The following is a 26174-nucleotide window of genomic DNA, read 5'->3' on the forward strand; positions in this document are numbered from 1 at the left end:
GGGGAAAAACTGTCATAGTATGCAAGACTGTCTTTCTCTTCTACCATATCAGGTTCCGCCCCCACCCCCCTGAAGCTCTTTAGCTAGAGTTGGCTATGTATCTGTTCACGTGAACACGGACAATAATCTCTTAACCACGCTGGGCTTTTGAGCCTACTATTCTGGCTTGGTGCCATAGCTGTCAACTTACAGATTTGAAAATAAGGGATCAGCAGCCAAAATAAGGGATTTTCCCAGCACAGGTATGTTCAACTTCTGAGCCCCTCCGAGCCAAAGGCAGAAAACCCAGCCAGCAGCCAAACGAAGCCTCAAGCGGTGGTTCCCACAGCGCAGCAACCCAGCAAAGGGGATGCAGCAAGGGAAACCACCGTCACCTCTCCTCTGGGAAGTGCTGAGCAAAGGCGAGCCCCCAGGCAACGCAGCCGATTTGATCGGCACAAGGCATGCAAGCTCCACCCCCCAGTCGTTCTTAGACTCCTTATTGGGTGAGCAACGCAGCCAAGCAACACAGTTGGAGCCTCCCTCCTCCCTGGCAGGCAGGGAGGGAGGGAGAGGAGCTGCTTCCTTTGAAACCCGGGAAATTGAAGGGACATCATCAATAAGGGACAGCAGCGGGACATGGCGCTGGGATAAGGGACTTTCCTGCCAAATAAGGGACGGTTGACAGCTATGCTTGGTGCTCAAATTCCCCGAGTGTGATTTTGACTGCTGCTCTTGTAGATTTTAGAAGGATATGCAAATCATGACGCTGAATGGGGAACACCACACTTTATAAGGTTAATGCAAAAAGTGGGACCAAATTGTCATCTGCGATGAGCTAAGATCAGAGGTCACAATGGAGGGCAAGATCTATCTTGGAAAATGCACTAATGAGTTGCAAGCTGTATTAATTACTGCCAGGAGCATCCTGGAGCATCGTGGCCAGAGCTTAAGTTATTGGTCTTCATCTGCTGGGTCATGACCTGACCTAAGGTGGGTTGCATCAGAAGATGGTGCTACCATTTCCCTTCTTTTCTTTTTAGCCCTTCCACCCCCATCAGGGAAGAGTCAGGAGTGCAAAACAGATACTTGGGGAAAGCATGCACCATAAAGGTTCCTTCTTCTTTCCACAAATATCTCTACCTCTCCAAATAATGGCATGAAAACCCAGCGCAACCCAGAGGTGAATCCAACCAACTTCAGTGCAGGACTTTACAAGGCAATTCCAGACTGCCACTGTTTTGGGGTGAAATTCAACCACATGCTGGCAATTTGAGGTTGCACAGTGATAGCTGTTTTGGAGCTTTGGGGCATATCATGAGGAATAGGTAAAAGGTAAAGGACAATGACCCCTGGATGGTTAAGTCCAGTCAAAGCGACTATGGGGTTGTAGTGCTCATCTCGCTTTCAGGCCGAGGGAGCCAGCGTTAGTCCGCAGACAGCTTTCCGGGTCATGTGGCCAGCATGACTAAACCACTTCTGGAGCAACAGAACACCATGACAGAAACTAGACTGCACAGAAACACTGTTTACCTTCCCACCACAGTGGTACCTATTTATCTACTTGCACTGGTGTGCTTTCGAACTGCTAGGTTGGCAGGAGCTGGGACAGAGCAATGGGAGCCCACCCCATCGCAGGGATTTGAACCGCCAACCTTCTGATAGGCAAGCCCAAGAGGCTCAGTGGTTTAGACCACAGTGCCATCCGCATCCCTATCATGAGGAATACCAGGATGTGAGCCTTGCACCCTGGCCTGGACTCCCTTCCCTCTCCACCCCCATTGTCCTCAGGGTGCCCAGGCTCTTACCATACTTGCTAGCAGAGGTCCTGGAGACGGTGGAATTGTTGACAGCATTGTAGGCTGTCACCTGCTTGGACACCAGAGCCACTACGGATCCATCGGGCACCTAAAGAGGGAAAGAGCCATAGTGTCAGGGACTGGACTGAAGAGGAATGGTGGAGCCTAGCCCCCACTCCTCCTGAACCTTCCCAAGAGGAGGAGGAAAGGACAGATTTACAACAGTGGTTTGCAGAAGGTCATGGCTCTGAGACGGAGGAAGGACAAAGCTGGGAGATAATGGAAGAAGAGGAGGGGGAGTGTTAGGATCATCCTACACTCGTGTAGGACCCTGGTAGAGACACATGCCCGACTGGCATGTTCTCTCCCTCCTGGTCGGTCGTTTGGGAGCTTCAAAAGCTTTCTCCAGTTCTGGGAAAGATCCCGATCCGAAACCCTGCAGAGTCACTACCAGTCAGTGTAGACAGTACTGAGATAGATGGACCAATAGTCTACCCCTATGTTCCTAGGGAAGTTCCCTATCTCTGCCACAGGCTACACAACACATACAGCCAGCTTTTATCAGGAGAGAGAAGGGGGAAATGGCAGTGAAGTCAGCATGGTGCAAACACACCAGCGGAGCCAATCTGGTGCTCTTGCCAGCATTTTTGCACCAGGTCAACCTCCTGGGATGCAGCAGTGGCTCAGCCGGCAGGCGGTCAGAGGTAAGAATGGTGAAGAATGAAGCCTTGAACAGGCCCTGGGGTTACTTTGCACTTTTGAGGAAGGATTTATGGCTGCAGGTCTCTGGGACTGTGGGCCACAAGAGGCCACCTGAAGCCCAGAAGAGCGGAAAGCTCTCCAAAAGATGGGAAGCCATCCAGCTCCTGATTGATGCCCTCTCAGAGCCTCTCTTCAAAAAGCAGGCGGAACAATACAGAATATTTAGCAGCGCCGGGAACATCTTTGAAGAATGCGTAATTCCGAGAAGAAAGGGAGAGGGAGAGGACCTGGGGAAGAGACGCCAGCTCTTCTACCAGCAATAACAATAATTAGCACTTAACACAGAGTGCCTTCATCTTCAAAGCATCTCTGAGATGCTAATTAGCCAGCTCTTCATGGAGCCCAGAAAGGTGGCTTTTAACACCTGCAAGTTAGTCTTCTCGTCCTCGCATGAAGGGAGGAGGGTCAACAGTGTCCCACTGAAACATTGGTGGCTATCCAATTGGTGGTATAAGATCTGCACACTAATAGCCTTTTGCTAAAAAGCCTCTTGTGGCTTTCAGGTTTGCCTGCCTTCTGCGATTCAATCCCTTCAAGTTCTCAGTTGTTATGTTGGAAGGCTGGGACTGAGTAGATCTAACAGATCTTCCACTCCAGCCTCCTGATCGAACTAAGGACATGTTTCCGGAAGAATCCTGTGCGATCCTGAGGCAGCTCTAGACACAGACGTTTGTGTGCTGTTATTATTATTTATTATTTCGGTCACAGACCAGTTCCAGCCCACATACAATGTCATGGAAGTCATAAAACATGACAGTGATACATTTGAATTTACAATTAGGTATAACAGGAACAATACAGATACAGCAACAGTTAAAAATATATAAATTAAAACTTAGTCACTAAAATCTAACCTAAAATTAATGTGTGGTGGTGGTGTTTGAAAAGTGTGGTTAAAATAGCCATTTGAAGGTGGCGGAAGCAGGCAGGGATGAGCTTCTGATCTGGATTAAGCCCCTCTCCAGCGGCCTTTGCAAACAGCACCCTTCATCATGATATTTAGGTGTCTACTGCAAGCGTTTTTGTTTAAGAAGGCTTTCCCTGAGGTATGAGCCAGTCATTCCAGAAATATCAGAACCACAGGACTGTAAGGTTGAAAAGGACCCCAAGGGTCACTGAGTCCAACCGCATCCAATGCAGGAATCACAGCTAACTAATCTTTCACGGACGGCCATCTGACCTCTGTTTTAAAATCTCTGCCTGCCACCTCTGTTCCACTGCTGAGCACCTCTTACCACAGCCAATGGCTGAGGATGGTGGGTTCTGTAAGGCAACAACATTTGGTGGGTAGCATGCTATCTAGCCCTGCCTGGCTGCAGCACAGCTTGCTTTCAAGGCCACTGTCAGTGGAAAACTGCCAGAGAAACACCAGAGGACCTTTCCATGCTGGGTCAAGAAGAAATGGACCTCCATTTCCACCCTCGAGCCTCCTCTTCCACCCATAGATCTCCCTCTCAGCTTCTGTAGAGGAGACTTGTTGTTGTTTAGTCATTTAGTCACATCCGACTCTTCCCATGGACCAGAGCACGCCAGGCACTCCTGTTTTCCACTGCCTCCCGCAGTTTGGTCAAACTCATGCTGGTAGCTTCGAGAACACTGTCCAACCATCTCGTCCTCTGCCGTCCCCTTCTCCTTGTGCCCTCCATCTTTCCCAACATCAGGGTCTTTTCCAGGGAGTCTTCTCTTCTCATGAGGTGGCCAAAGTCTTGGAGCCTCAGCTTCGGGATCTGTCCTTCCAGTGAGCACTCAGGGCTGATTTCCTTCAGAAAGGAGAGGTTTGATCTTCTTGCAGTCCATGGAACTCTCAAGAGTCTCCTCCAGCACCAGAATTCAAAAGCACCAATTCTTTGGCGAATAAGTGACTTGCCTCCATCTGCCATTGTTGGGAACGAAGGCACAGTATCCTCCGAACCTAGCCCTCCCCCCCTTGCCCTGTTAGTTAGCATGCAGGGTCCTCTGGGGAGTTGTGGCATTTCCCTTCAGGACCGAAAGCATCAATCTCCTTCCCCTGCCTGAATGGAATTAACTGCTGTCCTCCTCATTATCTCATCTCCGCTTCCAATCTGTTTCTAATCTGTGGCCTGACATTTCATCCGATGCCATCACAGGGGGAGTGAAGGCGATGCGGGGCGCGCGTGCTGGAATAAAGAAAGGAGTTGGGGGAATGGTTTTCTCTCCTAAGCTGGATATTTCTGATTGAATGTCACCAGGTGACGGAGTCGCCTGTCAAGGAAGACAGGGAGAGGCACCCACTTGATGGCTGAGAATGGAACGACTTGTCATTCCTCTGATCCAGCTCTTTCATAAAGTTTGAAAAATAAACTCCCTCCCTACTTTTCTGGGCTCAGGGCTTAACCCAGGCAACGTGGTCCAGATCCACTCCCAAATCCAAGGATTCCGCAAGGAGTCAGTCCGACAGGGCCAAGGCAGGACACAAAGCAGGCAACCAGGCTAGATCAGGCACAGGGTTTCAGGCAGGTTCTAGCAAACAGGAATGTTGCCCCCACAACCTGGGGTGGGGTCCGACAGCCTTTTATCTTTGTTGGGGTAACAGCTGGTCCTGATCCCCCGGCGACTCACCTCCCTGTTTCTCCCGAAGGCGAGCACTCCTCCTGCAAGTACTCAGGTCTCTCCTTCTCTCAGACCTTAGTCTCTGCAGCTTGGGAGATGTTGTGGGTTACTAGACCCAGGGGCCACCTCAGCCTCCCCTGACCCAACCGGTAGTGGAGCAGCTGTAAGTGATTACCCAGCTGAAGGCAACGAGGTCATCCCCGCATCTGGAGCCAGGGCAGGCTCAGGCCCCTGACTCGGCCCAGCTGGTGCTTGTTGCAGGGGAAGCTGTGCAGACTGGGACTCTTAAGGATCAGGCTCCAGACTGGGTTCAGATGATGCCTGAGGCAAAGGATTTGGTGCAGACTGAGACTCCTCTGGTTCCGAGTCCGAGCCTGAGTCCCAGGCCATCACACCTACATCTGGTAAACTAATAAACATCAGGCAGAGGGCTAACACTGCATTTGCTTTAACTGTTTTTGTGATGAAGTCAACCTGGTCCCTGGAATTCAAGGGGTAAGAACAGCAAAGATTCCAGATTACCTGATAGTGAGCGAGGTTATTGAGCCTTTTCCAGTCATTCTCGATCTTCGTTGTGAGGTCCTCGTCTTGAAGGATCATCCTGGCTCCGCTCGCTTGCCTCCACTCTGCGGAGAGAGAGAATCACAGGTGACCTTCCTCACCAGGAGACATGGGGGGAACCACAAGAGAGAAGGAAGGAGGGTGACTGTGGTCAGACTTGCTGGCTCTCAGTCTGCAAATGTGAGTCTGCCCAAGGCTTCCTCTGATCCAGGGCTTGTGTTGCAAGAAAAAATATAGAGTGCCTCTGTGCTGATGTGGGATGAATGTGGCCCTCCGGAGCTTTCTATCTGGCCCTCAGGACTCTCCCCAAGCCATACTCCTGTTCGCCCTCCTTTCCACCCTCCTGCCTTGTGTTTTTGCCTGCCTGGATGGAGGATAGAGGGGCTGTGTATGAGTGCATGTTGAAACTAGCCTACTACACAAAGGCAAAATTTATCTTAATTGTTCCTCCCACTTTTGCTTCTGACCCTGCCCACCAGTGGCGTGAAGAGTGTGAACTGGACGTTGGCTTCCCATCCCAGCTCTAAGCATGTGCAAAACGCTTCTTCCCTCTCTGAGCGACCACAACAAAATTCAACACATATCTGGGTTCAGGAGCTCGGACAGCTCCAACGCCCAACTTCACAATTTTTAAAAGGAGCGTGGGGGCACCCACCACAGCCTCTGTTTATGCTTCTGATACAGAAATGTGAAAACCGCTGCCAATTTGATTTGACCCTAGCAACTTCCTTACTGCATAATTAAAATGCATTTGCAAAACCAGCGCTCGGCTTTTGCTGTCTATTTTGCAATCCGTTGCAGAAGTTCAACTGCAAAAAGTGTCCACGCTGAACGAAAGTAAAGTGGGAAGTCGGACAACTTTGTCTGGAAGGACGTGGGGGCAGTTTCAAATCTCTCAGTTTCTAATTTCCGCAGTCTTCAATTCAGTTTTCCACATTTCTGCAGCAATCTGTGATTTGTGTGTCTGTATACACACAAAATTCACCAGCATTTTAGTGTGAATTCCTTCAACCTTACATGCAGCTTTGGCTTATATACACATTTTTTACAGAGCTGTTTCCCCAGTATAATGCTATTTTCATTGATATACGCATTTTATACATGCTTTATTGCACTGTATGACTTTATTATATGTGATACCTGGCTGGAGAACTGCATCGCAAAATTTGGGAAAGCATGAATTTTGTAGGATGGCTGTCTTTCAGTTCACATATTGTTTTGGAAAGGGCAGGTTTGGCAGGTTCCCCTTTGTATGCAAACTGAATTGAGTTCCTTACCATCCCTAGTCCTAGGTGGGAAAAGTCAAAATGCTTTCAAACGATCTAGTTCTTTTGGTGCAGAAGCCCACAGACTATTGACTAGCAGAACCATCAAAGGCTGGAGAGAGATATTGGGGTTTTCCTTCCACACCTTTTCTTGGGGCTGCTAAAGACCAGCATGCCCTGAGGGAAGCCAGACGTGAAGGAGCCCAGCCCAGGGAGCTCAGCTCCCAGTTGGCATGACAGGACTCTGTCCGTCTTCATTTAATCCAATGTACTTGTTTTAGTGTTTAAACTGTGAATCACCTTAGGTGCCTTGGCAGGAAGGCAGTATCTATATACCTCAAATCAATCAATTAATCAATATTTAGCATTATTGTTCATCACATTTATACCCCACATTTCCCAGAAGCACCTCAAGGAAGCATACACAGTTCTCCTCGTCCTCCTTTAATTCCCACAACAACTTTGTGAGGCAGGCTAGGCTGGGAGTTAGTGACTGGCCGAAAGTCACCGAGTGAGCTTCATGTGGGGATTTGAACCCTAGTCTCCATGCTTCTGGTCTGACACTTGAACCACTACACCACACTGACTCAATCAATCAATCAATCAATCAATCAATCACATAGACCAAGAAGGTGGCACCAACAAAGAATTCTGTTATCAAGAACTTGAATGCCCAACTATAAATCTTTCCTCTCTCCCCTAACCAGCTCCTGGCTGGCCTCTCGCTCAACCTTGCCCAGCCCTTCACTCCTTTTCCAGACTCACTTCAGACACATTTCTGCCGATTTGTGCTTGAGATTTTTCTTTCTTCCCCGTGTTGATCTTGGCAGGCATTTGCATGACTTCAGCCATCTTTTGCGAGCTGCAACCCAACTGCAGTTTTGAGTCCAATCAAAACATACACACTCAAACACCTTAGGACTGCAAGACCAGGGGGAAGTACATGCCGGCCTTTGCCAGATGACCAGGGCATTGGGCGGCTGCACCTCCTGCCTCCCAGCAAGGTTGCCATGGCAATGGGTTAGTGCAGTAAGTACTGCACCAGCAGTTGGCTAACTTCCAGGTGGCTGGAGAAGAGACTTACCACCGTTGCCCTCGCCAACATTTCCTTTTCGCTGCTGTCAGCCTCCTCAGGAGTAAGGATATGGGAGTCAGCCGTATCTCATCTAGCCTGTATGCCAGCAGTATGTCATCTACCCCTCCCCTCTGAACTGTATTTAAATCAAGCTCCTTGGAGCACAGCAAGACAAGTACCAGAAATGCCATTGCTGGTTAACTCTTGTTTTGCTACGTATTTATGTACTTAAGCCTAGATTCTTTATTTTTTAAATACGTGTTGGCCCAATTTGGTTTTTTGTCATTTTTAATTTTACCGTCATGTTTTGTCTTTTGTATATGTGCATTTCCACTGCTCTGTATGTTGATGTTTTGAATGTTTGCCACTTTGGAAATATGAAAAGGGGGCAAGTGGCATATAAGTAAATCAATCAATCAATCAATCAAGGGGGAAGATCCACCTGGCCTCATCGATCCCCCAGCGAAGGAGCAGCTGACCCAATGCCTGCTTTCCTTTACTCCATGGGTAGGCAAACTAAGGCCTGGGGGCCGGATCCGGCCCAATCACATCCTAAATCTGGCCTGCAGACAGTCCGGGAATCAGCGTGCTTTTACATGAGTAGAATGTGTCATTTTATTTAAAATGCATCTCTGGGTTATTTGTGGGGGATAGGAATTCGTTCTTTTTTTTCTTTTCAAAATATAGTCCGGCCCCCCACAAGGTCTGAGGGACAGTGGACCGTCCCACTGCTGAAAAAGTTTGTTGACCCCTGCTCTACTCTATGAATTCCTTTTTTCCTTATATTTTGTGCCTATTAGATTGTGAACACACACACATACACACACACTATGGATTGTATCTAATATTGCTGTTCTTCATTCTCTCCATTGCATTTCCCCTCAAGAAAACCTACACCAGAGGTTTGGGGGACCGAATCAGAGGGAGCCTGAGAATTTTCCCCACCCTGTCATTAGTATGTGAGATGATTCAGTCATGTACATCTGTCACCATGTTTAAAAAGTGTCACTCGGTAAAAGTCTTATTAAAAAAAACATTATCAGTGAGGCCAGTGTAATGTATACAATAGTCTGCCTGACCACACAACTGGTAAGAACCAGTTAAAGGGAAGACTAACTCTGATGGTTAGAGTAAAAAACAACTCCAGGTACAAGGAGAGCTCTGCAATGTGCAGTAAAAAAGGGGGTGGTTAGTGTTATGTACTGAAGTTCTCACCCTGGGCCAGCAGGGGGATACTGTAGATAGTTTTCACTCAGGTCCACATATGCAAATAAGAGATTGAAAGTGACGCTCAGTGATTGGATAGTTACAGAAAATGGTTACTGTTGCGTTCTAGTGGAGCTCTATATAAGCAGGCTGGCTGAACCCTTCAGTTCAGTTCTGTTCTGGCCTGTGAATAAACAAGAGCTGTTTGAAGAATCACTGTGTCGTCTGATATGTTCACCCACAACTTAACAGTTAGTAAGTGTTTTCCAGGACTGTGGATGGCTGGTGAAGCAATGAGGTGGCAGAAAGTAGGGCGTTGGCCAGAGGATGAAACAGCCAAGTTGATGTATTTTCCCCACACAGAGTGTGTCCTCATGAAAGGCTCTTGAATACTCTTTGGACTCTGTCCTGTAATGCATTATTGAATAAAGTCTGACCAATTGGGAACTTGCTGCGAGCCTCTGTTCTGAACCCCTCAAAAAAATCCCTACACAATGGCAGCATGGTGAAAACTGAGCCCCACACGATGCAGGCCAGAGAAGCTGAGAGCTAACCCTTGAGGGAGTTTCCCACATGCTACTATATATTCCAATGGTTGTGTGTATTGACTGGTAGTCCTGCTGGACGCCTGGCTCAGTCGACCCAAACAAGCGACTCACGTACCTAGATCCATGTCGGCGGCTTTTGGCCGGTGGGAGCACGGCACGTTCTTGAAGATGGCGTCAAGGATCTTCTCCTTCACTTGCGTGATGGTGTCGCAGTTCAGGATCTTCACGGGGATCTCGGGGCTGTTCACATTGTCAGGGTTCACACAGCTTAGGACCTGTAGAGGGTTGTGGGTTGGAAACAAGCAGACGAGTTAGCTTAGCCAGGGGGCCTGATCCAGAAACAGCACATGGGCAAGGTGGCTTTCTCTGCTAAAGAACATCCTTCTCCAGACCCTCCAAAGCTCCCTATTTTCCAGGGACAGTCCCGGATTTACAAAAGCCATACCAGTTTCTGATTTGATTCCAGAATGTCCCGTTTTTCCTTAAAGGTAAAGGGACCCCTGACCGTTAGGTCCAATCATGGACGACTCTGGGGTTGCAGCATTCATCTTGCTTTATTGGCCAAGGGAGCCGGCGTACAGCTTCCGGGTCATGTGGTTAGCATGACTAAGCCGCTTCTGGTGAACCAGAGCAGTGCACGGAAATGCCGTTTACCTTCCCACCGGAGTGGTACCTATTTATCTACTTGCACTTTGACGTGCCTTTGAACTGCTAGGTTGGCAGGAGCAGGGACTGAGCAACGGGAGCTCACCCTGTCGTGGGGATTCGAACCGCCTGCCTTCTGATCACCAAGTCCTAGGCTCAGTGGTTTAGACCACAGCGCCACCCACGTCCCATTTCGCTTTTCCTTAGGACATCCCTATTTTCATCAGAGAAACATTGGGGGGGGGGGTATGTATTTAAATGTTTTAGTGATCATATTGCAGTTGTTGTACAAGGGATTGTTAATTTGACTGGAGTGTAATTGAAATTTGTAAGATTTTAGAAAGCAGAAATAAAGTAAATTATCAAACCATCAATACTAGCATGGAGGGGGCACCTAAATTACATGATTTGGCATGTGAATGATTGGTATTAGTAATTGTATTATAATTTGGCACTGTTATAATGAGGCTATTGTTGGATTATTGTAATTGGAAGCTAATAAAAATAATTATAAAAAATAATGTTTTAGTGAAAGTGCTTAAATCCAGGCAAAGAATGGATATGTCAGCTGTGCCGGGCAAATGTCCTCTAGTTTTGGAAAGCTCCCCTGAGCCATTTTACTGTGTGCTACACAGACTTCCAATCCTCTAGGAGTTTCGGTGACCTTGAACAAGCTGAAGTCTGCTTGAGAAACACCCGCATAATGTTTTACTTTGTTTTTATATATGTTGGGAGCCACCCAGAGGGGCTGGGGCAACCCAGTCAGACAAGTAGGGTATATTATTATTATTATTATTATTATTATTATTATTATTACTATTATTATTACTATTATTTAGGACATCCATATTTACATCAGAGAAATGTTGGAGGGTATGCAACTTGGAGTAGCATCTTCTCCATAGATTGTGGAAAGAATAGGCTATAATGCTCACAAAGGGTTTGTTAACTTGAAGGCCTCCTCTGGTGGTGGTTGCTAAGCAACATGGAGTCTGAGGCATTCCAGCCCATTGTAGTAGCCGCTCTAGGCCACACACACACAAAGGCCTCATGCCACTGCCTGCCCCACAGAGATCAAGACGCTCCGTCCTCCTCTCGTGATCACCACTAACTTATTCTGCTTTCAAGCTGTGCCAACTCAGCGCTAGAAAGGTTTCAGCCGTCTGTTTGTAAGTTAGAAAGTGGAGGTCTGAAATTGATGTAGGAGATAAGGTACTCTCATCAGCTCGAACAGAATTGCAATATTATTTTATCAGGTGTGTGTTTTTATCCTGTTTGTCCTTCGGAGGTGCTGAGAAACCACCAATGGGTGCTCAGGCAGCAGCCCAGCTTGATCCAGTCCAGGATGAGACCCGCTCACTGTTGCTAGATTGGCAATCCGGAATCCTTATCCCAGAAACTCAACGTTTTAGGTTCTCATGCAGGAAAGGAGAAGGGCTTTGAACATAGGTCCTTCATAGGTAAAGGTAAAGGGACCCCTGACCATTAGGTCCTGTCATGATTGACTCTGGGGTTGCAGTGTTCATCTCGCTTTATTGGCTGAGGGAGCCGGCGTACAGCTTCCGGGTCATGTGGCCAGCATGACTAAGTCGCTTCTGGCGAACCAGAGCAGCGCACGGAAACTCTGTTTACCTTCCCACTGGAGTGGTACCTATTTATCTACTTGCACTTTGACATGCTTTTGAACTGTTAGGTTGGCAGGAGCAGGGACCGAGCAACGGGAGCTCACCCCGTCACAGGGATTCGAACCACTGACCTTCTGATCGGCAAGTCCTAGGCTCTGTGGTTTAACCCACAGCGCCACCCGCGTCCCTAAGGTCCTTCATAGGGATTGACAAATCTTTCAATCTCTGTTTCTCTCCATTTCTCATTAACCTATCAAGTTTGGTTCTCCCCATTTCTGAATCAGTTTGTGGTTGTTGTCATTATTATTTTTTAAATGCGCACATAAAAACTTGCCAGCACTTTAGTGCAAATTTCTCTTAATGTACACATTTTTGTATCGAATGTTGCCCGATAGATGCATTTTTTTGCAGTAACATTTTAGGCATTTTAGGCACTTTGCTCCACTGTGCATGTTTCTGTACATTTTTGTCTCTTTCCTGAAGGCCAATATTTCAAAAATAAATAAATTGCCAACCTGTGTCCAAGCCCCAGGGAGATCTTCTAAATTTCTTCAGATTATGGAAGGCCTTGATCCTGATGCTCTCACTCCCAACCTAATTTCTTAGCAGAGCTTTCCAAAGTCACCTCTTTCTCCCAGACATCTGGCAGGTTACAGGTTTCCTTTACAAGGAAGGTCTCTGGCTTCACACCAAAACCTGCCCCAAACCTAGACAAACCCACTCCCCCCCCCGTCAAAAGCTAAACGCAAAGCAGATGAGGGGATTCCTTGGAAACTTTTCCATGCACTGAGCAGAATGGAAAGTTGGCTGCTACTTCAGAGGCATTTATTAGAAACTTGGAGTTTCATTTTTCAAAAAAAAAGAAGGATCTCAGAAGTGAAAAATGACTCTGAAAAATGAAATGCACACCTCTTTCAATTTAACACATTTCAGAAGTAGATGTGAAATGGAGGTCTAAACACGTTGTGGTTTCCCTCTCTCCCCCTTCCCTTCTCTTTCCCTTCCTTTTAAGTGCAAATGTTTAGCAGTTAGCATTAAGTTTCAAATTAATAATAATTTGAGACTAAGCTCCCTTGGTGATATTGCCTTGGCACAAGTTCACATGTTGTATTAATCGCATGCTGGTGAAATGATTAAAAAAATTAAAAATCACTCCCAAAGGATTTCCACCCTCCCTGTTTGGTAAGGCAAATGTTCGGCAAAATCAGTTATCACGGATAATTGATTCCTTATCACTCCAGGCAACTGCCCAACAATGAGGCAGTGCCCAAGAAGATAAAGCTACCATTGGATAAGAAGAGAAAAAAGAGATGGGAAACTTGCCTCTTTATTTCCACTTTGTCTCCCTGCACAGTGGAGAAAGGCCACCGTTTAATGGCAGAAAAGCGACAGATTCTTCCTTGGCATTGCTAGTTAAAAGGATCTCAGGTAAGAGATCTTAAGGTTGTGCATTGCTGCTGCTGCTGCTATTATTATTAATTAATTAAATTGTTAAATTTCTAGGCTTTCTTTCATTTGAGGGTTACAGGTTTACAATATAAAAGCACAAATACAAAGCATAGTAACAAACAAAAGCAACACTCCCCCCAACATGACCCCGAGAGTCAGAAAGTATTGAAGTGCTTTGGTTGGGAGCCAGTAGCGCTGGCTGACTCCCACCATTGAGCCAGTCATCCAGAGCTTGCAAACTCACTTCTCACCCGGGACCCGCATATTTGCTTCCAAAGGCCTTGCACTGAACTGAGTCAGTGTGCCAGTGCCAGGAAGCCTGCCCACCATGAGCCTGTGGGCAGATGACAGAATGCCAGGCTGCCCTTTTACAGCTCTACATGCCTCAGAAGGGAAAAGGAGCATCTTCACCCCCACCGTTGTGCCCAGACACTGAGGTTCAGCGACGAGGGCCTTCTGGTGGTTCCCTCCCTGCGAGAAGCCAAGTTACAGGGAACCAGGCAGAGGGCCTTCTCGGTGGTGGCACCCACCCTGTGGAAAGCCCTCCCTCCAGATGTCAAAGAGAAGAACAACTCCCAGACTTTTAGAAGACATCTGAAGGCAGCCCTGTTTAGGGAAGCTTTTAATGTTTAATGGACTATTGTATTTTAATATTCTGTTGGTGGAAGCTCCCCATAGTGGCTGGGGAAACCCAGCCAGATGGGTGGGGTATAAATAATAAATTATTATTATTATTATTATTATTATTATTATTATTATTATTATTATTATGAGGTGGAGTGAGGCTCAGGGAGCATAAAGAGTTCCTGCAGGGGTAACTCCATGGGCTCTGTCCAGGGTCCTGAAAGACCTTTTACAGAATACTCATGTTTCCAGGGATCACACTGTGTTTCCTTACTGTCCTCGCCTTCCACCACAGACTGGCTGCCAAAATCACACCAATGCAGTTTGAAAGCATGCCAGTGCAAGTAGATAAACAGGTACCACTGAGGCGGGAAGGTAAACGGCATTTCGGTGCGCTCTGGCTTCCGTCACGATGTCCCGTTGCACCAGAAGCACATGACCCTGAAAGCTGTCTGTGGACAAACACCGGCTCCCTCGGCCTGAAAGCAGAGATGAGGGCCATGCCTCATAGTCGCCAGTTTTATCAACCTTCCTGTGGACTTAGGACAGATATCTCCATGTGTCCTCCTGGATACCCTTGATTTTCCACAGAGCTGATTTGCATGTGGGGTTCTTTTGTTCCCCCAGATGCCCAAACTATGCAGGGAAGAAGATAACTGACCATAGATGCAGGGTTTCTGCATCCAGCTGCCAGTTTCTTTTTCCCAATGGAGATAAAATTCCTACTTGCAAGTTTCCCAGTGGCTGGCCACTGTGAGAAGAGGATATGGGACTATCTGGGTCTTTCATCATCAAACCTTTTATTGGCATCACATACAAACATCCAAAACAAATCAATTCAGAATTACCACTTCCCCAGTGGCACAAAACATTTGCTAAAAGGAAGGAGGCAGAGCAGTCTATCGCCACATCTCTAGGTCTCCAGAAAGATCAGACGTCTGCAGTGTATTTTGACGACAAAAAAACCAAATAGAGATATTTAGCTACTAACTTGGTGAGCTCCTGATCACTCCCCAGTAATAGAAAATGTATGACCTCCAACTCTGGTTTCCATTTGGGGATACAGAGTTGATCTAGAAATTGCTGACAGAGATCAGCATATAGTTTACAATTAAGAACCATGTGTGTAAGGGTTTCCACCAGGTGGTCTTCACATGGGCAAGTTCTTTCTCCTTCCACCCTGCCTGAGAACCTTCCAGAAAAGAGGTTTGATGGATTTGAATTAAACCTGCCCAGTGAAAATGCCCTTCTTTCTTGAGGGTTAAGCAGAAATTCAAGGTAATTGTGGTTATCTGGGTCTTTGGCTTGATCCTGCAGCCAGGTATTGCTTCCGTGCTATCTATCTATCTATCTATCTATCTATCTATCTATCTATCATCTATCTATCTATCTATCTATCTATCTATCTATCTATCTATCTATCATCTATCAGAAGCAGGAAGTGGCTGAAGGTTTATGCTTTCCCCCTGCCCTCCCCTTTCAGAGGAGAGCAACAGCAGGATGTCTGCATCTGTTCAGAAGCAGGAAGAAGTGCCTGGGCTCAGCCGAAATCAATCCCCGAAGAAAGGGCATATGGGACACCCCTTTTAAGCCTCATTAGTGACTCCGTTGCCAACATTAAAAACTCCCCACTGGGCTTTAACCAAAGAGATGCTCCAAGCGTTATTCATCCAGGGGCAGCGAGGGAGCATGTTTGTAGATATGTGATGTCAACAGATATTAACGGATTCGACTGTAAGGATGAGAGATGCAGGGGTGTGCAGGGGACAGAAGGCGGGGGGGCGGGGCTGGAGGGGGCCACCCAGCATGTTCTGAGACGGTGACAAACTCGAGACACATCAGACAGCTTTCCCCCATCCACTTCTGCCCCCGAAGGGCTTATTATAAAACGTTTGCCGTGACAGCTTCGAATCAGGTTTTGTGATCTTTGCTCTTTGTGCATTACTTGCCTCAACAAATGCGAAAACGAGATACGTGTGTGTGTGTGTGTGTGTGTGTGTGTGTGTGTGTAAGTAAAATAGAATTGTCTTCTACCCCCGGGGAGGAAGGGATTGCATCATGGCTGAAAGAACTACAAAGAGCATTGCCTGATTGACGCATGTAGCAGAAAGCCTTAAATGTACGCTGGGATCAGGGTACATTTAAAGCGACAACCTCCTTGATAGACCTGCCTCAGTTTTAAAGATCCTGTGATCCTGCTTGGTCCTGCTGCAGCCACCTATTCAGCTGGTGGGTGTCAGAATATTTCATTCTCCCATTGCTGGATGTGTGATTGTTATATCACATGTCTGTGTTGACATTCCATGCTTGGAATGTGTGAGAACGGAAGTCGGTTCTATCTCTTCTGCTGTATTGTACTTTTGTACAGTGGTTCCTCGGGTTAAGTACTTAATTCGTTCTGGAGGTCTGTTCTTAACCTGAAACTGTTCTTAACCTGAAGCACCACTTTAGCTAATGGGGCTCCCTGCTGCTGCCGTGCCACCGCCGCACGATTTCTGTTCTCATCCTGAAGCAAAGTTCTTAACCCGAGGTACTATTTCTGTGTTAGCGGAGTCTGTAACCTGAAGCGTATGTAACTCGAGGTACCACTGTACTTTCTCTCTTTCTCTTGGAGAAGATGTGAGAGCACCCCATGATTGCTTTGTCCTGTATATATTGCTTAATAAATTACTACTACTACTACTACTACTACTACTACTACTAATAATAATAATAATAATTTATACCCCGCCCATCTGGCTAGGTTTCCCCAGCCACTCTGGGCGGCTCCCAACTGAATATTAAAAACAATACAGCATCAGACATTAAAACTTCCCTAAACAGGGCTGCCTTCAGTTGTCATTTAAAAGTAAAATAGTTGTTAATTGCCTTGACATCTGCTGGGAGGGCATTCCACAGGGCAGGTGCCACCACCGAGAAGGCCCTCTGCCTGGTTCCCTGTAACCTCCAGTGAGGGAACCGCCAGAAGGCCCTTAGCGCTGGACCTCAGTGTCCAGGCAGAACGATGGGGGTGGAGACGCTCCTTCAGGTACACTGGACCGAGGCCGTTTAGGGCTTTAAAGGTCAGCACCAACACTTTGAATTGTGCTCAGAAACATACTGGGAGCCAATGTAGGTCTTTCAGGACTGGTGTTGTACGGTCTTGGCAGCCGCTCCCAGTCACCAGTCTAGCTGCCTCATTCTGGATTAGTTGTAGTTTCCGAGTTACCTTCAAAGGTAGCCCCACATAGAGCGCATTGCAGTAGTCCAAGCGGAAGATAACCAGAGCATGCACCACTCTGGTAAGACAGTCTGTGGGCAGGCAATGTCTCAGTCAGCGTACCAGATGGAGCTGGTAAACAACTGCCCTGGACACAGAATTAACCTGCTCCTCCATGGACAGCTGTGAGTCCAAAGTGACTCCCAGGCTGTGCACCTGGTCCTTCAGGGGCACAGTCACCCCACTCAGGATCAGGGAGTCCTCCACACCAGTCCGCCCCCTGTCCTCCAAGAACAGTACTTCTGTCTTGTCAGGATTCAACCTCAATCCATTAGCTGCCATCCATCCTCCAACCACCTCCAGACACAGGACCTTCACCACCTTCGCTGGTTCTGATTTAAAAGAGAGGTAGAGCTGGGTGTCATCTGCATACTGATGAACACCCAGCCCAAACCCCCTGATGATCTCTCCCAGGGGCTGCATGTAGATGTTCTTAAGTTCTAAAGCAGGTAAGCTAATTCCTACACACACACACACACACACACACACACACACACACCACCCAAACTAGGTTTCACACTCCCTGGGAATAGATGCAAAAAGTGCCTCCCCTACTTTCACACCCACTCAAATTGCTGGAGAATTAAGTGTTGGGTGAAAACCTCACCTCGGCGCTAGAAAAACATCATCAAGCAATGAAAAGTCCTTTTCTGTAACATATGTTCCTTATATCTTCTGGCAAACAATAAAAAACCCTCATGTTATCGCTATTGTTGTTCAAAGATCAGAGACTGTAGAGTCATGGTCAAAATAAAAAAAATTCCTTCCAGTAGCACCTTAAAGACCAACTAAGTTAGTTCTTGGTATGAGCTTTCGTGTGCATGCACACTTCTTCAGATAGGTATCTGAAGAAGTGTGCATGCACACGAAAGCTCATACCAAGAACTAACTTAGTTGGTCTTTAAGGTGCTACTGGAAGGAATTTTTTTTATTTTGACTATGGCAGACCAACACGGCTACCTATCTACTACTGTAGAGTCATGGCTAGAGAAAGGGGCGGGGGGGGAGAGACTGGAGGAGGGTGGCAGAGAGATAGAAGCCTGTCATTCACTTCCCTTCCCTTCTTTAATCTCCAGGGAGGAGTGGATCTCTGCAAATCTGCTAAGATTCCTATCAGGGTAGATTTGCCTGCCCTTGAGATATAAAAGGGAGAGCTGATTAGCATCAAAAAGCTGCAAGCAAGGACAGGACAGCTTTTGGGGAGGGAAGAATTCAATCATTGACCTGGAGCGCTGGCTCCTTTGTATTCACCAGCCTGGAAGGAGAAGAGCAGAGATTCCTTTGGGCAAAAGAGATTCCATAGGAAATCACATGGGGGCATCAACACGCCAGAGGAACCTTGATGTCTGCAGAAGTACAAAAACCCTTTTTGGGGGGCCGGGGAACTGTGTGTGACCATTGCCTGTTGTTTGCGAGCAGGGAATGAAATGGAGTAGACTGGGAAAGGGTAAGACTGGTTAACAGCACCCTGAGGAGGAGTACTCTGTGCTGCAACATTTTGTTGCAAGTCCCTGTTGCCTCCTTGAACCCAGAGTAGTCAGCAGCCCTTGCTATTTTTAGCATATAAGGAATTTCAACCTCTTTCTTCCTTGCCATCGGTTTGGTGCTGTTCTCTGCTGTTGAGATTCAGACTAAACATCAGGAAGAACTTTCAGATGGTAAAAGAGATCCCTTCCAATTCTGGGGGTCCCTTCCAATTCTCCTTGTCCCAACCCACCCCCAATTTCCTCTTTCGGGTACATCAATGGCCCCATCGCTCACCAGGGTCTTGTAGTCGATCTGCTGCCGGATCAGCTTGTCCTCACTAAGGGAGTAGCGGGCTTCCCCAGTGATGGCATCGATTGGGCCCTTCTCCATCTGTTGCTTGATGGCACAGAACAGGGAGAAGAGAGGCTCGCCGGCACATTCCTGCAGTGAGGCGAAGGAAGAAAGGAAGGAAGGGACAATCAATTGGGGCAATGAGGAGACTGCATCCTGCATCAGTGCTCTGTTCCACCCACTTCATGGCTCTAAAGAGCTGAGAGCCAATCCCTGCAGGGAAGGAAAAGTTGGCAAAGAAATGGCGAGACAGAAGTCCTAGGAGATGGCTCCATTGCAGCCGCCATCTTTTCAGAGCACGCTCCAGCTGCACATACACGCCAACATTTCTCCGATGAAAATAGGAACATCCTGGATAGCTCAGTTGGTTGGAGTGTGGTGCGGATAATGCCAAGGTTGCAGGTTTGATCCCCGTGTGGGACAGCTGCATATTCCTGCACTGCAGGGGGTTGGACTAGATGATCCTCAGGGTCCCTTCCAACTCTGATTCTATGAAATATTCCACAACAACAACAACAACAACAACAACAACCTTATTACAGTGGTGCCCCGCAAGATTAATGCCTCGCAAGACGGAAAACTCGCTAGACGAAAGAGTTTTCCGTTTTGGAGGTGCTTCGCAAAACGATTTTCCTATGGGCTTGCTTCGCAAGACGACAATGTCTTGCGAGTTCCTGCTGGTTTTTTCCCTTCCCCCCTTTTTCTAAGCCGCTAAGCCGCTTATCAGCTGATCTGATCAGCAGATAAACCACTAATAGCACTAATCCACTAATCCGTCAATGGGCTTGCTTCGCAAGACGAAAAAACCGCTAGACGAAGAGAATCACAGAACGGATTCTTTTCGTCTTGCAAGGCACCACTGTATTTATAGCCCATACATCTGACTGGGTTGTCCCAGCCACTCTGGGCAGCTTCCAACATATATAACAACATAATTAAACATTATAAACCTTCCTGATACAGGGCTGCCTTCCGAAGACATCCGATACAGGGATGTCTTCTAAAGGTTGTATAGTTACTCATCTCCTTGGCTTGAGGGTCCAAACCCTCCAACATTTCTCTGATGAAAATAGGGACTTCCTTAGGAAAAGTGGGACATTCCAGGATCAAATCAGAAACCAGGACAGCTTCTGTAAATCTAGAACTGTCCCTGGAAAATAGGGACACCTGGAGGGTCTGCCTGTACGCTCCATCCACTTCCTGGAAGTTGTCAAATCACAGCTCCAAGCCATGGATGTACAGGTGGGCTCTAGAACTGCCAACTCAAGATCTAGTATGCAAAAATAAATGTATTGATTTGGTACAGTATTAGCTATCTCAATGCACTTCTTGCTTCCTCAAATATTTTCCTGCCCAATATTTATTTGGACAGCACCATGCACAGCGCTTCACAAAGCGCAAGTGAAGAAGGTTCCCTGTCTCTAGGTGCTTACAATATTTAATTCAGTGTGGGGCACAGATGAAGGAAAGGGTGGAGCAGGTGTAACCCAGGGAAGAATTTGCTAGGAATTGGCTGGAGGAATCCTAAGCACATTGACTCATAAGTGTGCTGAGAATTGCAGCCAACCAGTCCCTGCCCTGCCCCATAGTTCCACCTGCGTTCCTTCTAGCTCAGCTCCTCTTTTCCGCCTTCCCATGACTCTCCTCTGCGTTTTCTGCCTCTCCTCCCTGAGCAGCTCCTCCGAAATCCACGAGAACGGTTTCAATTTTTGTCCTCTGCAAATCCCCAGAAGCCGTTCCCTCCTCTGTAGCCCAGAGTAGGGTCTTTCCTGTGCTCTAACACCTGCCTGCCACTTAATTAGCTTATCTCCTGGCAGCATATTGCTTCCGAGGCGGATGCCTATTGCCCTTATCTGCCCACGTTTTTTCGGGCTAAAGGCAGGAAGACAAGGAGCCGAGTGGGGAAAATAAAATAGCCTATTATGAAAGCAAAGCTTTCAATGACTCACCTCCCTTTCTCTCCCCCACTTTCAGCTGGAAATGGGAATCTGATAGCCGGAGCCACCAAATCGACCTTCCAGGGCCCTTCAAAACTTTTTCCTGCTGTAAAAGGTGGCGGATCATAGGAGGCAGGAGGAACATCTACTTAAGTCTCCTTAAGCCATTCAGCTTCAGAGGCGGCAGAAACGACTGGCGGTAATTGGTTGTGTAAAGGGGTGACTGTCGCTTTCGATTGGTGGCACGTTGCCACTTTTGGTCACAGAAGACAAGGAGCCACACAAAGCCATGTGTACAGCTCTATGGGACTAGCTGTCAACAATGCTGGAACTGAGAGGTCCAAGCGGCACTTCCTCAGGAGCAAGCAGCACAGGGAAGTACTTGCCCCCAAGTAGAACATGCATTGGATCAGAGTCTCCAGTTCTGCTAACCTGAGTGCTGTTCCAAACCTTTGGCTCCTTGCTGAGAGGAGGGACATCTGCTTTGCATGACGGAGAAAATAATAATTTCATAAAACCATCTCGTTTTGATGATTCCATTTCCTTTTCAGGCTATAGCTAAATTGGAAAGGCCTGTGCCTACTTTTTTCAGTACCGGACTAGTTGCTTTCAGGCATTGTATTGTAGCAAATGTTCATTCCGGAACACTGAAAAGAATAAACTCTTAAAATCCATGGTGGCCGCTATATGCATCAAAAGAGAAAAGGCGAGGCATGGCAATTGTGATTTATCTTGAACTGTTTTGCAGACAGACGAAAGAGGATATTGGGAGACATTTAATGAATAGGAAAATTAGTCAAAGTCTAAATAAAGAAAGAGACTGAAAAATGATTATATGTTAATATATCAATTCACATGCTAGCAAGGTTATGCTTAAAATTCTACAAGGCAGGCTTAAGCAGTATGTGGACCAAGAACTCTCAGAAGTGCAAGCTGGATTTAGAAGAGACAGAGGAACCAGAGACCAAATTGCAAACATGCGCTGGATTATGGAGAAAGCTAGAGAGTTCCAGAAAGACATCTACTTCTGCTTCATTGACTATGCAAAAGCCTTTGACTGTGTTGACCACAGCAAACTATGGCAAGTTCTTAAAGAAATGGGAGTGCCTGATCACCTCATCTGTCTCCTGAGAAATCTCTATGCGGGACAAGAAGCTACAGTTAGAACTGGATATGGAACAACTGATTGGTTCAAAATTGGGAAAGGAGTACGGCAAGGCTGTATATTGTCTCCCTGCTTATTTAACTTATATGCAGAATTCATCATGCAAAAGTCTGGACTGGATGAATCCCAAACTGGAATTAAGATTGCTGGAAGAAATATCAACAACCTCAGATATGCTGATGACAAAACCTTGATGGCAGAAAGTGAGGAGGAATTAAAGAACCTTTTATTATTATTATTAAGCATTTTCTTGTTTTACAGAAGTGTAATGCCTTGTATTTTTTCCATGTAACATTTTTACAAATCCGTTAATGAAGGTGAAAGAGGAGAGTGCAAAATATGGTCTGAAGCTCAACATCAAAAAAACTAAGATCATGGCTACTGGTCCCATCACTTCCTGGCAAATAGAAAGAGAGGAAATGGAGGCAGTGAGAGATTTTACTTTCTTGGGCTCCATGATCACTGCAGATGGTGACAGCAGTCACAAAATTAAAAGACACTTGTTTCTTGGGAGAAAAGCAATGGCAAACCTAGACAGCATCTTAAAAAGCAGAGACATCACCTTGCCAACAAAGGTCCATATTGTTAAAGCTATGGCTTTCCCAGTAGTGATGTATGGAAGTGAGAGCTGTACCATAAAGAAGGCCGATCGCTGAAGAATTGATGCTTTTGAATTATGGTGCTGGAGGAGACTCTTGAGAGTCCCATGGACTGCAAGAAGATCAAATCGATCCATTCTGAAGGAAATCAGCCCTGAGTGCTCACTGGAAGGACAGATCCTGAAGCTGAGGCTCCAAGACTTTGGCCATCTCATGAGAAGAGAAGACTCCCTGTAAAAGCCCCTGATGTTGGGAAAGATGGAGGGCACAGGGAGAAGGGGACGACAGAGGACGAGATGGTTGGACAGTGTTCTTGAAGCTACCAGCATGAGTTTTACCAAACTGCGGGAGGCAGTGAAAGACAGGAGTGCCAATTCTATAGTTCTACGATTTTATGATCTCCTTGGCTTGGGGGTCACATAACTCTATACCCTGTAACATTTGTCCGATGAAAATAGGGATGTCCTAAGGAAAAGCAGGGCATTCCCAGGATTAAATCAGAAACTGGGATGGCTTCTGTAAATCCAGGACTGTCCCTGGAAAATAGGGGCACTTGGACAGTCTGCCATAAGGAAAGAGACAAGCAATCATAGAATCATAGGGTTGGAAGAGACCACAAGGGCCATCGAGTCCAACCCCCAATCGACTCCAAACTTCTGCTGCTTGTTTTGGGGGGCATTAGAGTGTGCAGTTGTAATTGATGGGTTTGAGTCCAGGGCACACTGGTCTGTTTTGTGTGGCTACTTTCGTTCCGGTGTGTTACTGTAATGGGAAGCAGAAAGATGACAAAGGTGGCCTCTCCTCATCTTCACTCGAAGCTTTCTGAATTAATATATAAATAAACTGTAGCCTAATACAGGGGCAAATCAAAGACCCAGGAAAGAATCTGCAGTGTTTAAATGACAAGGGCATAATATTATGACTCATGAATATGTCAGCCTATTTATATTGTTGCACCTAATTATATGGAGAGAGAAAACAAGTGATAGGCATTATTAGTGTTTTAAACAGAGATGCGGTGAGTATATTTTGATACGCTACTCATAAATTGAATATAATAAAGAATGAACAGTATTTTAACTGTAAATTACCCCATGCTTCAAAATCTCAAGAAGTCACCTTTGCTGAGGCTTCGATAGCATAAACATTTGCTTAAGTATAATTCATTAAGCCTTGATTTATTATAACCTAGTAATTTAATTTGTTAAGGATTGCTGTTAGGTTTTTTCGCTTTTGCTTTTACTGCAATTGCGGGGACAGCTGAGAGTGTCTGAACATGTGTAAAGAAGCTTGCAAATTGCATCTGAGCTAGGGAGGGTTGGGGGGGGGGCTGTGGAAGGACGTGTGAATCCAGAATTGGCCTCCACAGTCACTTATGGACTCATTGTTAAAACTGTGTTTATGGAAGACAATCTTACTTGGCTACGAGGGATCGCCGAAGAAGAAGAAGATTGCAATGGGTTGGACTAGATGTCTCTCTTGAGTCCCTTCCAACTCTACATTTCTAAGATTCTATAAAATTACAATCTCAGCTTCCCATGGTATTTTTCCTTGGTCCCTTCTTCTCACACTGTTTCCCCCTGTTTTTCCAACCAGCTTGGGTAACTCACGTTGTGAAACCAAACAATGTTAAAAACAACAGCTGAAATCCATACTAAGCCACTGCTTCAAAACAAGAACAACCAGGATTTCCAAATAATGAAATAACAGTCCAGTTAAGCAGTCCAGTTCTTCTTACCTTGAGAAACTTATAGAGCAGGAACGTGAACCAGTTCGTGAGCATCTTCTCAGCAACAGATTCTGTCCTAGAAGGAATGCAGAGGAAAAAAAATAAACTATGCAGAGCCCCAGGAAAACATCTCCTTGCCTGTTTTGCCATGCCCTCCTACGCCAAACATTCAGATTTTGGATTTACATGGAAACCACTGACCAAAGAAAGAAAGAAAAAGGTTTCATAATTGGAATTTGAGAAGGATAACATTCTCCCTGTCTGAATTTCTCTATGGGGTTTGCCTTGAGTTTTATATCTGGTGAAATTTGGTAGCTGCTCATTAGCCGTGACCAGACACCTTTTAATCTCCGACAAGGCCCACTAACGCTGGCAGCAGTGGGGATGCTCTCATGAGTGGGACGTCAGATCATCCCGTGAGATCTCACAAGAGCTGGTGTGCTAAGTGGACCTTGTCCGAGAAGCAAAACCAAGAGCTTAAAAGCTCTTTCTGCACCGGGTAGCCCCAAGCGGACCCAGCCTGGAAAGTTTGCAGATTTGCTTCTCAGGTGAGGCCTGCTCAGCGCCCCAACTCTGGGAGCATTAGAGAAGATCTCACAGGACAATCTGATTTCCCACAAGATCTTGTGACAGCATCACCACCTTGCCCACATATATGACAGGAGCAGGCCGGCAGTAAATCACATGGAGTGGGTGAAGTTAACTCTTTATTAGAAAAACCGGAGCTGCCGATATACCGAAAAATGTAAAATAAATTTTTCTCTATGCATCAGCCGCAGCCCGAATACTAATTGCAATGAACTGGAAAGGGGGGAAAGTTCCAACATTATCGGAATGGCAGAACAAATTACTAGAATACGCAGAAATGGCACAATTGACTAATAGACTAAGAGGTAATGCAAAACAATCATTTATTCAAAAATGGGATATGTTTAAGAGATATTTACAAAATCATAATAGCAGTATAATTTCTATGGCAGCGTTTGAACGACCCTTGTGTAAATTAACTATTAAGAAATAAGGAAAGCAGGTACGAAATGTTGTAAGAAAGTGTCAGAAAATGCAAAAAGATTAAGGTAATAATGATAAGTACGTTCAACATCAGAAAGGTTAAATACATTGGGAAATGATGGGAAGGCTACTTTATTTTAGTAAGAAGATAGGATGAAAGTGTATAAATTTGAATCAGCTTATTTTTGTAAATTTAAGATTACTAATACAAGATTGTTTTCTTTATTTAAAATTGTTTATGCTATCTGTTATGCCTATCGGTGTGGTTGCTCGAGAGCGATCAGGCAAGATCCCTCACTGGTCTCTTCAAAGGCTTTATTATTGGTGCAAAACATTTACAATGCAGAACGCCTCTATTCCATGTCTTGCTCACTCACTAGCAGAATCTGAGAGTGGGCGGTCCTTAAACTTTCCCCAGCAGAGTAGTCTCTTGACCCCCAGCCGACGCCTTCCCTCTCTGCGTGAAAGCCTACTGCGCAGGGAAGGCTTGGGTAAAGGGGGACCTCCCTCCTCCCCGCTTTGCTCAGGCACAGTGTCCTGGCTCTTT

The 26174-nt window shown here is 46.3% G+C and overlaps 1 protein-coding gene and 1 long non-coding RNA gene across 12 annotated transcripts in view; one reads left to right on the plus strand and one right to left on the minus strand.

Moving 5' to 3' along the window:
• PLXNA4 (plexin A4) overlaps positions 1-26174 on the minus strand; it is a 604081-nt gene that overhangs the window by 36219 nt on the left and 541688 nt on the right. For all 4 annotated transcript variants that reach the window (XM_082238689.1, XM_082238692.1, XM_082238690.1 and 1 more), the window contains 5 exons: positions 24626-24692; positions 19130-19276; positions 9882-10041; positions 5634-5737; positions 1788-1887 (listed from right to left, as the gene is read on the minus strand). In XM_082238689.1, coding sequence (XP_082094815.1) covers positions 1788-1887; positions 5634-5737; positions 9882-10041; positions 19130-19276; positions 24626-24692 — 578 coding nt within the window. The remainder of the gene's footprint in view (positions 1-1787; positions 1888-5633; positions 5738-9881; positions 10042-19129; positions 19277-24625; positions 24693-26174) is intronic.
• Positions 11300-22395, plus strand: LOC309541500. 8 transcript variants are annotated; one of them, XR_014223757.1, is made up of 4 exons: positions 11300-11580; positions 11668-11877; positions 13278-13464; positions 21161-22395. It is a non-coding gene; the product is annotated as an uncharacterized lncRNA (long non-coding RNA). The 8 variants fall into 8 exon arrangements; XR_014223758.1 differs by having other exon boundaries at positions 13391-13464; XR_014223759.1 differs by having other exon boundaries at positions 11668-11871.

The sequence above is a fragment of the Podarcis vaucheri genome (assembly GCF_965113315.1).
Source record: "Podarcis vaucheri genome assembly, chromosome: 10".
NCBI classification, from domain to species: domain Eukaryota; kingdom Metazoa; phylum Chordata; class Lepidosauria; order Squamata; family Lacertidae; genus Podarcis; species Podarcis vaucheri.